This window comes from Diorhabda carinulata, chromosome 8 (genome assembly GCF_026250575.1).
Source record: "Diorhabda carinulata isolate Delta chromosome 8, icDioCari1.1, whole genome shotgun sequence".
Classification (NCBI taxonomy): domain Eukaryota; kingdom Metazoa; phylum Arthropoda; class Insecta; order Coleoptera; family Chrysomelidae; genus Diorhabda; species Diorhabda carinulata.
In genome coordinates this window covers 23,874,032-23,886,587 of record NC_079467.1, presented here as the reverse complement: position 1 = coordinate 23,886,587, position 12,556 = coordinate 23,874,032, and the positions used below count along the sequence as shown (strand labels likewise).

At 33.3% G+C, this 12,556-nt stretch overlaps 1 protein-coding gene across 10 annotated transcripts in view; it reads left to right on the top strand.

Annotated features, from left to right (window-relative positions):
* Window positions 1-12,556, top strand: part of LOC130897195 (titin) — a 369,361-nt gene that overhangs the window by 331,458 nt on the left and 25,347 nt on the right. For all 10 annotated transcript variants that reach the window (XR_009059671.1, XR_009059670.1, XR_009059672.1 and 7 more), the window contains exons 7-12: window positions 5,158-5,187; window positions 9,668-9,818; window positions 11,001-11,127; window positions 11,185-11,366; window positions 12,130-12,245; window positions 12,307-12,538. Coding sequence is in view for 7 of the 10 variants with exons in the window: in XM_057805932.1 (XP_057661915.1) it covers window positions 5,158-5,187; window positions 9,668-9,818; window positions 11,001-11,127; window positions 11,185-11,366; window positions 12,130-12,245; window positions 12,307-12,538 (838 nt within the window). In the remaining 3 variants the exon portion in view is untranslated. The remainder of the gene's footprint in view (window positions 1-5,157; window positions 5,188-9,667; window positions 9,819-11,000; window positions 11,128-11,184; window positions 11,367-12,129; window positions 12,246-12,306; window positions 12,539-12,556) is intronic.

Sequence of the window (12,556 nt, the reverse complement as noted above, 5' to 3'; positions counted from 1 at the left end):
TTTTCGGTAATACCCTGATTGTTCTATCGATTTTCTCCTTGATTGATACGCTTTATGGTGATAATGGTTACTTACAGAGATTGCTATTAGTCCATTTCACAAATGAAGGAGATTGATTGGACAAATTAACTGTGTCGAGAGGCTCGGTCACTTTTAGATTCACTCCCGTTCTATTGAATGATGATTACACCGTAAATTAGCCAAAACGTTCCATTAATAACTTGATAACAAGAACAATCAGAAATCAAAAATTAATTACCTGTTTTAGGGTGCTTAAAAAATAACCCTCTTTGATGTAAAACAATACTAACAAAACATGAGCTCAACTATAAGGGGTGGTTTTTTATTTCAATTTCCCATTCAATTCCAACATGAAAAATATAAATTTTTAATTTCAAATTACCCATTATTCATATCATATTTCACGTAAGCCGTATTATATTTTAAAAGTTGAGTCTTTGAGCTTTATAAAACTCTAAAACAGAGTGAAATTATCTTTTAAAGAAGAAGACTAGCTAGAGACATTCCAAAATTAATAAATTTGAAGAAATTGTTTACAACAATTTTTTTTACATAATTTGGGGCGGGGGCTAAGTTAGGTTAGGTTTTTCGTATCCAGAAAGGTTAGGTTAGAAAAAGTAAATATATTAGATATTATTATTATTATTATTATTATTATTATTAGATATTACATACAAAGCAAATACATCAAAATGTCGGCAATGTATCCTCTAGAAAATGAACCTTATTCTACTCTTCAATAATTAATTCACGTTCGTGAAAATATTATTCGAGGCGGGGGCGGGTGTGTGGTGTTAGAAATTTGGAACCAGTATTCAAAATTTTTAACGTGAGTCCATGACTTGTCCTGGCCTGAAACAATAGAACAAACAAGACAATGAGCTGAAAAGGGAGAACCGGGTCCAAAGAAGACAAAGACCGGTCTATCTGCATGGCATCGGCTTTTTGGGATGCGCGTGGAATAATTTTCATTCACTATCTTGAAAAAAGAAAAACCATCAACAACGAGTAAAAAACGACCGCATTTGGTTAAGAAAATAGTGTTGTTTTATTAAAATAATGCAACCACTCACTCATCGGTTAATGCCATGGCCGAAATTGATGAATTAAAGTTTGAATTGCTACCTCATGCATCCTATTCGCCAGATTTATCCGCCTCGGATTATTTTATGCTACCAGATAGCAAAAATAACTCCGTGTTCAAAGATTTTCCAACAAAGTAGAGGTAATGTCGGCAGTTTTGAGGAGCTTAACGATTCTCATCATAAAAAGAGTATCTAACTTATTGAACATGTCATCATGGTAATCAGGTACTTCTAGGACCATCCTCGTAAGTTTATAAATGGAAACCAAATTACCAAAAGTGCAGTTCAAAGGTGAAACTTTTTTAAATGAATCAAACATTGTCCTGAAGCTAGCCTACTGAAGACCCTAACTAACGTTGCGTTTCATAGAATATCCTTCGGAAACAAAAATACCAAATGATATTAGTTACCTTTATAAATTAGCACTAAAATAAAAATATTTCATCTGATAAGATGATCATGGGATTTCGTGAAACCACAAGGCAAAAAGAAGATGCAAATGCTCTCGTTTTTCCAAATAATTAAATGGTACATTTAATCGCTACGATTATAAATATTGAAATGATAATAATCCTAAATGAATGAGATAACAAAGAGCACGAAATTAATGTTTGAAGATCATTCTTTGTGGAAGGCAATTTCAACAGACTAAAGTAGATATTCAAATTTGAAAAATTTGTCGAGTAGGATAGCTGCTGGATTATCGCTCTCATAAATCTTTTTTCTGTGTATATATGAAAAACATTGTATGTGGAATGAAATAAGTAATAGAATAGAGAAAAATGTCAATTTTGAAGTTATTTGACACCGTTAGTTATTTTTTATTCGATATCGTATAGCCAATTAAAAATAAATACAAAAATTTATGTATATACAATAATGCCGACATTGAAAAATTCTCTAATGCTCCAATTCCTTCGTATATAAACAAAGTTGGATATGATTAATAGTTTGTTAGGCAAGTTCATAGTCGCTTCTATGCATGCAAATTGTTCTGGAAATATATAAGCTCCCTCATCTATCAACGTTTTAACTAATTTAACAACGCAGCCTAAATCAAAAAGGACAACATAAAATGGCAATGTTGACTCCAGCTCCCTCTAATGTAATTATACACAACATTCAATTCAAATATAGTTGAATACTTGAAATAATATGAAAAAAATATCGATTTAATGATATGTTTGAACTGCTTACTATTTGAAATATCAAAAACCTTAATGTACTCACACCAAATGTACAAACTATATGGTTAAAATTCGAGTCTGCTCAATGTGCTGCACATTGAGCAGAACCGATTCCAAATCGTGGAAAGACGCAAAAGTCGGTTATGGCATCAGTATTTTGGAAAGCGGATGGTATAATGTTTATATAGACTGTGTCAAAAAAGAAACGTGGCATTATTGTTTGAGTTTTTTTCTGGACATAATCGCGAAAAAACGGCCCTATTTGAAGAAAAAGAAAGTGCTGTTTCATCAAGACAAGGCACTGTGTCACAAATCAATGAAAACGATGGACAAACTTGCACCGTATTCTGGATACGACGCACAACGACTATTTTCTGTTCCCAGACTTGAAGAAGATGTTGGTTGGAGAGAAATTTTGCGTCGTACTATATACAAAAAAGGCAACAATAATGAATAATCAAACTCTTCAGTCCACCTCTAATCCATGTATTGGAATTATTATTGCCTTCTTGATATAGGGAAAGAATTGTGGATGGGATGGGCACATTATTTCTGTGGGGTGAGGGAACTGATAAAAATTTTCCTTAGCTGTGTGGATTGTGGTGGATTTAGGAGGGTAGAGTGGTTTGCACTGAAATGGAATGAAGGCAGCAAAGAAAAAGAAAGACAAACAATCGGTTCTTCGGGGAGTGTAATGAAGCTTTTTGTTTATTTAGTAATCGGGTAGGCAGATACAGCTGCGGCTGTATTATTCGATGTCGTCGGCCATTTGGCTGGTGAATCGGTTAACTGTCTGTATACGGCTTACTTTTTTCCATTGTTCACGTTCTCCAAATCAAATTGATCGGCAGTTCACTATTATGTACTCATGGTAAACGTATGTATGTGTATGAGTTTGATTCGACTCATATCTTGACAGTTATCTCGAACGCATCTTGACGTCTGCCTAACTTTTCAAAAATGATATCTAGTTGTAATAGATTTGAATGTAAACGGGTACAACAACAACTTTCTGGAACCTAGGCTACAACAAAGAATTGCCTCTTTACGGTCGATTACGACCTCCCCATTTATTGCTAATAAAATTCTTCTTTTTATATTTATATACTTTTTGGCTTTCGAAATTTTATATAATAGACTGATATCATTAAAAGTATATCTGGAATAAATTTCAACATCTTTAACTCATCCGAAACCCGCCCGTGTAATAGGTTCGAAAGACGATTTTTATGTTCGTGATATTCTTTTGGAAAATGATTATTTATGACGTTGTTACGCAATGAAAACCAGATGAACACCCTCGGGGTGAAATTTTCATTCTTGTCGAGGATTTAAAACTTTCCGTTGTTCGGTTTTCTAGTGTCTCACGATAAAAATCAGCGTTTTGGTGAAGAAAAATATGTCTCAAGATATGACTTACCGGGTTATCTGGTGCTTGAAATTAAGAATTGTTGCCAGCTAGCGACCCCAGATGCTCATATCTTTTAATTTAAGTCAGATTTTATTTGTCATAAATTTGAGGGATTTTTCTCAACAGATCTTCTTCTCCTTTCGTTTCAACTAAAACTTCTGTCGGAATTAAAGCCGCGTAATTTGATTAATGTATAAAGAAACGTTCTTAGAAAAAAATATAATTAACTGTCTGCCGAATCAAAAAAACTGTTAATAACGGAATGATTTATGGAGATGTAAACAATAGTCTAAGTAACAACAATCACCCTCAAACCATCCCATTTCGTTCACAGCAACCACCTGTTTGACGAAATCATACGGGCTAATGATTTTCTTATAAATTTATACGATTTATATTTGCGAGGTTAATTAATAAACGTTTTACGTTTTACGTTTTTAATTTATTTAAATATTATACACTACACTTAACTAACTTATAATAATTCACATATAACTATCACTTAAATAATTTATCTAAATTCTTCGATTACTTTTACTAATTCGATCTGTTCACTACGACTATTTATTATAAACAGTCCCTCACTGCGCTAAACATCCAAACGAAGTTCTTAAGAATTGTACAAAAATAAAGAAACAAAAAAATAAATGGACCGGATCTAGGACTGAAACAAGTTCGTAACAATGTGATGAAACGAATGATATTCACTAAAACACAATGAAAAAGTTTCAGCAATAATAGATGTGATGAAATTACCGAACTGAGCAAACCAACACCAGCTCAATCCATACACTTATTGTAAACTTCATCTAGAACGGTTTTCGGTATTTTTTTATGGCGGCAATTGACTCAAAACGCTGTTTTTTGAGTTTCAGAAAGAGGAAATATCACAGGTAGCCAAATCTGTTCGACAAACCGTCAATAACAATGCTGGAATGCATTATCGACTGTGAACTGTTTACTTTCAGTCTCCTGAAGACGATAACTTGGATATCGAAACACGCGTCAGATAGTGTAATTGTAAGTGTTTGTGTAGTGGTAGTGGAAAAGAGTGTGTTCAATTTACATAAACAAAGATCAAAATAATGTGGCGAATATTCAAATTGATTTATGAAACTTATTTATCTTTTAATTTCCATCAACGGACGCCTCGCATGTAGTACACTTTCTCCCTTCGACACAGATCGGGGTATAACGGAGCTAGCAGTTCCTCGTTCGGCCACGTCTCCTTCTGTTGTAACTCTATTATCCGTCATTATAAAGTTGAAAAAATATTTTTCGAATGAAAAATTCCTTCATTATGATAATGAAAGAAAGTTTTATTCCTCTCACAAAATAATTTTACAAAAGTATGTTTTTCTTTAAAAATGGGCTAACCATGTAATTAAACTTTTTTGAAAGAAAATACATGAATACACATTAATTATCGTTCTTTTCTCTTTTTTTTTTCCAGTCGCCTATAAGCATGAAACAAATAGAAGAGGTAAGCATTACTAATGAATACTTTGAATACTTTTTACAGGAAAGGTTTCTCTAAATGCATAAGAATTAGAAAGCTCGGAATACATATCAAAAAATGTATACTTTTGTGTTTTACTTGCAACAATCCCACAACAAAACATTTATGAACTAGTTACTTCGTTACAATTTACGTATAATTATACTTTCGAAACAGCTCTAAAAAATATGGTGATTTACCTGTTGAAAATTCAAAATCTGTGGTCAAAATGGAGAACGAACATAACAGATGCTTCCTCTTGCTATTACCCAAAAAGACATTCTTCCCACTATATAAAACATATAGAAAAAATAAGCTTTTGTAATTAAAAAACAATATTCAAATTTGTAAATCATCTTTTAAAATTGGAAAACCAAGTAACGGTTTTTTGAGTAATAAAAAAATAGCCCATTAATCAAAAAACCAATTCAGTTCTCGAAACCCAAGAAAATTAGATTAAAAAAATTTTTTACGGAGATGCCTAAGAATATTTTACGGTAACGGCCTAAATTTAGGTTATTTCAATTGAAAAAAATATATATACGCGTGATTGTTGTCAGATTGTGGCAATTCAAACACCAAAGTGTAATATATATCCCAAGATTTCGTATAACTAACTCTGTATGCATCATCAGGTACTTAAATTATGGTCGAAAAATAACGTGAAGATTTAAAAATTGTACACATGTACATAGATTTAAAGAAATTGAAAATTTTTTCACGGAATATCAAATTCATTTAGTTCAAAAAACAACGTTCGATATGATAATAGACTCTAATTAAAGGCTATGTTAGATCGTTAGATCGTTTCAATTGACGTTGACTTTTGATTGGTTATGTCGTTGAATTTTTATAGAATTCGTTTTTTCAAAATCTAAAATTATTGTAATAAGTTTTTTTACTAAATTTATTCTATTTGTTCTGGGTGCTTTCCTATCCTTACCTTTTCTAATCCAGATCCAAATTATTTTGTGAAATCTGCGGTATCTATATTTCAGGCAACTTATGATCACACCTATTTTTACTGTGAGGTTACATAAGCCTTGACCACTGTATATTTAACTACTACTTATCATATGTAATCTTCTATTCAAATTTGTGCGTCAAAACTCCCATTAACATTATTGTATCCTATTATTTCCTTGACCTCATCGATCTTTTCATACATTTCACCCTTATCTTCCTTTTCTGTCCCTCCCGTTAGGGCATATAATTATTGGATCAAATTCTAGTGAATTGGTAGCACAAGATTCGCACTTCCATATGTATTATCCCTTGTTATTTCTATCGTATTTCTTCACAAACAAATAGAGATGATGTTTTTAGATATTTAGAGCTATTTACTAACAAAATCAGCTCAAGACGCTCCTGTTTATTGAATCCATCTCTTTTTTTTTTTCACTTCCCGCGGTGGTTTATATTATGACACATTTTTTTTATTTACTAGATAATAGCACTCAACACCCGCAACTCTTTAAAACACATTTTATAAAACTTTATATTACTATGAACATTCCCTTAAAGTTCTACGGTCATTAAATAAATACGTATGAATGGCCGCCTAAAGAAATACTCCTTTCAATGCTAATGCGATGTTTCTCGCGCTTTTTTATTCTTGATTTCTGCGTATTTGAGGTTATATTCAAAAAAAGAAGTTAACGTAGTCAGAGTGTAACTGAATGATGAGTTACTTGACGTCTCAATCCACTCGTTCATTTTGAATTGATTCATATTTGCTTCTTTCATTAAAATCTTATTTTCGGTGCTTTTTATAACCACATTAATTTGTCTCATAGTCATAGCTTATGCAGATCGATGTGGTGATCAACTTTTGAGAATCTTTGCCGTGGAAATCAATCCAGCACCTAACTAACTCACCAGCTGGCGATTTATTCTATAAAAAGTGACACAGATCAAAAAATAGAAAAGGAAAAGTCCCTCTTGTTCCAGCTTAGCGAGATTGAAAAGGATCAAATGTGATATATACGCCAATACCTGAAAACCAATCGTCCTTGAAATGATAAAGGAAAAGGTCCGTCTTAGATTGAGGTGTCATTGGAAGTAATATTAATCTCACGCCTTCTCGCCTTGAGAACAGGCGCCATTTTATAAAATGCTTTCTATTTAAACTCCATTTCTTTTATTTCCCTGGTTTTTGATCATTTAAAAAAAAAACTCCCCCTCTACAAATTTACATCCGACTATCGACGATCATATGTAGTCGGACATTTTAATTTTAAAAACAAAAATTGAATAACGTGAATGTCAATTGAAACGATACAAATAAAAACGATTATTTACTCAATGTTCAGTGATTTAGTCAATTAGCAATATTATTTTCATGATATTGAAATAATGTCACACATTTCGCAATAAAAGAAGAAACAATAAAGTCTACAATTCAACTAATAACTTCATAAACCACACAGAGACTTGCGACTAAAGCATTTGTTTACCCCACGGGGGCCATTTTTAAATGGCTACCAGCTGAATTCGTTGGATTGCTCAATTTCCTACGCTTAGATTTATCACTGCTTCTTCTTTTTTCTTAAGTATATCTTAGTAGTTTTAAGTATTCAACCAGGTAGGTTTTTATTTGTAACCTACGAACGAATAATCAAATTTTTAAGTATAAACATAATATAATTTCACTGGAAATAACTTTTTAGGTTAAGGTAACTCCTATATGCTATTTCATCTGGTCTAAAACGAGTATTACTTTTGAATTTTGTGTTTTATAAAGCTTCAAAGTGCTTTGAATATCTTATTCAAATTTCACGGACCGAAAAACAAACTTCGACGTCTCGTAGATGGCAATGTATGTTAGCATACTTATTATTTTTATTTACTGAGGTTGTATTAACTACAAGAAATAGTAAGATTTCACGTTACTGCTGAGAAACATTTTACCTCTCAACATAATTCAAATGGATATTTAAACAGGAATATTCTCTAACATTTACCTTTTAAACGCTTAAAAATGGAGTAAGTAGTTCGTAAAAAAAAAGATTTTGAAGAAAACTAAATGCTGTTTGAAACGTTTGAATTATTTTATTGAAATCAAAAATACTAAGAAATCATAAGAAAGCATTCCTGGTAAACCTTAGTTCGAAACAGCTTTTAGCTCTTTCTCAATGCCAATAATTATGTCACATTTTCTATTTTTGTGGTATAGCTGAAAGTTCTACAGTATGATATCTGGTTTTCAACGCGAAGGACTTTGACATGGTGCATTTTCACTTAGTTTCACTTAGTAGCTGAAAGACGTTTCTCGTGTTCAACTAACATAAGAGACAGAGTTCTACAAATCCTGGTCCTGCGATTATGAAATGGCCTTGAAATGGTCACTTACAAAACGAATATTCTAGATTGTCCCGTGATGAGTTGCCTTGAGTCAAATAAGGAGGCTGGGAAACCAGATTAATTTTTTCACAAGCACTTTATTGGAACTGATGCGTGAAATAAAATAAGACATTGTGATAACAAAAATTTTATCATGAGCAAGACGAAGACGAAGAAGACGAAGAAGAAGCAAATTCTTCCAGGGCTAGATAACTATAAAATAAATAACAGTAAACATGATCTACATCAAATGAACAGCTACCATATGCTAACAAACAGCAAATTTTCTTGGGAGCACTATAGATGAGAGGTTACGCTAGAAAAGCAATTCAGTCAATTTATAATAAATAACTGGTATATATAAACAAATCCTGAAACCCGTATGGACCTACGGGATTAAACTATGTAGATATGTTAGCGAAAACAACACCCAAATAATCCAGAGATTCCAAAATACAGTGTTAAGAAGCATCGTTAATGGATTTTGGTACATTGGGACATGGAGATATACAATATAAGGTAGGTAACTACTAAATTTGCTAATAGTCTCGAACAATCCAACTTCTCGTCGAAACCAACCTAGAAAGAAGACTGAAGAGGATGAAGAGAGCCTCAGTTTAAAGACATTCATGGTAATTTAGAATTGAATGAAACTGTTCTTAAATTACGCTTATAATCAGATTGAGAAAGCTAAGCAAAAACAGCCTTTTTTTCAAAACGAGTTTCCTAGTCTCCCCTACATCTTATTATACACTAAAATGCGCGAAATTCTTGATGAATTCGCTTATCGTGTATAAAGTACCACTTAACTGGATACATTTTTGAAAAAATTGTTTTTTTTTAATGTTATATTTTCAAAAAAGCCATCTAGTGGTGGATCTGAAATTCTAAAACTAATTTTTACGTGTTTCTCAGGGTCACTTTTGTTTTTTCTCTCTGAAGCTGTCGTATAATCCGTTTCTTAGTTGGCCACGCGGTGTATATTGATACTTTGATTAATATCAATCAGTAGGTACATTTGATTTTGCACCTATATAATAATTTGAAGAAAACAAAAAATGTGTACTTTCGATGGAATAATAATATTGAGATGTAGACTTCTAAAAAACAATTTATTTTACAGAAAGACGGAACCTTTACGACCATCAGTTCACTGTCGTTCAAAGCTTCGCACTGGGAAAACGGCAAAACAATATTTTGCTACGCTGAAAACGAAGTTATGAGAAAAAATTCCGAACCGGAATATCACAGCAACTTGATTCTAGATGTTCGATGTAAGTTCGATAGCTTCGTGAACGGAAAACGAAATAGAAAACAGGAAAACGTTGTTCTTGTTAGATGTAGTCGATTTCTAGTTTGAGACTGATTGAAATTTCAAAAAAAATATGTTTGATTTGATTTTTATAACGTTTTTTGATTATATCTAATTCTATATCTATAAATATCTGGCTACTTATTATATAACTAATCTAGTTAATGATCAACAAAAATATTCAGAGTAGAATAGTGGCAGGCGGAGATGGAGAGTAGAAGGAGAATAACAGGGAAAACGAGGATGGATACGATAAAAAATGACGTAGTTTTAGAGAAGTTCAAATAGGAGCCAATAAGAAACAAAAAAAATATGCTTAAACTGGTACACAAGAAGAAAGAAACACCACAAAACCTTGTGGGAAAAAAGGCAGAACCAGAGCCAAAGGAAACCAAGGGAAAACAAAACAGCAGATGAATGAAGTAGCAAAGGATCGGAAAGAATGGACAAAATAGATGAAAGAAGAATAAAATCTCAATACTCCGACGCTCCAAAGGGCATAAAAGTTCTAGATAAGGATCTTGTTGATGATCTTGATATCCACTTTATTCCTTAGTTTTTAGGAAAAGCAGTGCACATTTGCTTCTAATTATATCTGCTTTATCTCTAAAATCAATCTTATTTCCCGTTCAGTTTTCAGAAGATTTGTTTTTTTGTGTAACCACGTCCTAATCGTTGAGGAACACGCTTGTTTGTACGGCCACATTTGAACTCCACATTCCCTACAATGACGGTTGATTGTCCTAGAGAAAAATCGAAGATGAAGCTTGAAAGAACCAACAGAACCATAATTGTAGAATATGAAAATTACAAAACAATAACTGAATGCGAAACACCGAATGGCATAAAAAAGAGATGGTCAATCTCCATGCCAAATAAAAAGAGCTACAATGGACAAAAGAAGTACATACGCAGGGACATTTCACAGAAGAACCAGATACACACATTAACCTCATTTTTTCTTGATACCAATGGATTGTACGTTAGAAAATAGAAAAGGTTTATGCGAATTTTTTATACAAAACAAAATTTTATTGTAGAAATATTGAAAATCGAAATATTAGTAAACAATTAACAAGAAAACTGTCTATATTTTGACCACTCTATAACCTCGATGTCTGTAAAATGATTCCTTCGTTTCTAGACCCACCAGTCATAACAGTGAAACCCACATACGCAGAGACTAACGAATCTACTGATAATAACGTCACCTACGCTTTTTTCCAATGTGTATATTTCGCAAACCCCCAAGAGCTCAAAGTAGCCTCATGGTAAGACTTCTATTTATCTAAACGAAACATTTCTACTTATTTTGTTCATAATTTCAGGTTAAAAGACGGTAAACCGCTCGTACTAAACGACACGAAGAAGTACGTAGGAGGTACTACTTTAAATCCACCGCTGTATATTATGAATGTTACCCGCGAAGATATGGGGGACTACGCGTGTTCGTTAGGAAATGAAATAGGAACAGAAATTTCACCAGATGTCGTTACTTTGAACGTGATATGTGAGTACAAACTATAGATCCGTTCCAACCCGTCAAAAAACCGCCCTTGGTACGGTGACGATTCTGCGCCATAGAAATTACGTGTTCCAACCGCTCAGTTACCGTTATATAAACGATTCTGTTTGTTTTGTGCTCGAACCGACTTAGTTGTTACCAGAACCGTGGATAGCCGGAGATTGCGCTTCCAATAACCGTTCTTGAAACGGTTATTTCGCGACTCCTTTCTCAAATACAATACCAATTACTCAACCCCTATTGCTTTGTATTTTCCGATTTTCGCCTCCCATACTCTCTTAACTGGTCTTCAATCTTCCATCAACTCAACTATCTTTGCTCAATTTAATCCGTGAGTGACATAATTTCCAGATCTTGTCACATTTGGACATTTGTTCATCTAAATTATTTGTAATATCTCTCATACGCTCAAAGGACGACTTTTCGGAATCAGACCATGATGGTGTACACCCGTAGTCATTATTTTATTATCCTTTATATCCTGGTAAACTTGGATAAGTGCAATCATCATTTGTCTATGATATGAAAAAGGATGATGATGGTTAGGTTCATAGATTACAAAGTATCCATCTCTAGATAGCAACGTCGCGCGATGGCTCTATAGAAATCTCGGTTTTAGGACCTGTATATAAGACGGAGGACTCGATAATTGTTAATATATTTGACTTGTTCCATAATGCGGAAGATCTATATTTAATTAATTATATTAATATGTATTAATGAATGATTTATTCAATTTCCGTTTTAGATACGCCTGATGTGGAAGTGGTAATGGATCCGTCTACACCGGTTAAAGCTTCAGACAAAAAGACAGTATTAATTACGTGCAATGTAACTTCCGGAAATCCAACTAACCTCACCAAGGTAAATATATCGTAGTTAGGTGTAAAATTGATGATATTCATTAAGTTAATCGTCTGTTTAGGTCCGTTGGTATCTCGGAGGTGAATTGATGAAAGAGTTTCCAGAATGCAACTACACGAATATCGACGAACACGGTAACGGGGAAGGTAATGGCGGTCCTTTTTGCGGTCTCGATCCCAGTATTCTGAGTCTGGAACGCGTGGACGAATCATTCGCTGGCAACTACACTTGTAAAGGAATGAACGCGGGCGGTTGGGGACCTGAATCCGAGCCACAGGAATTGATCGTTTATTGTGAGTGTTTCTTAATAT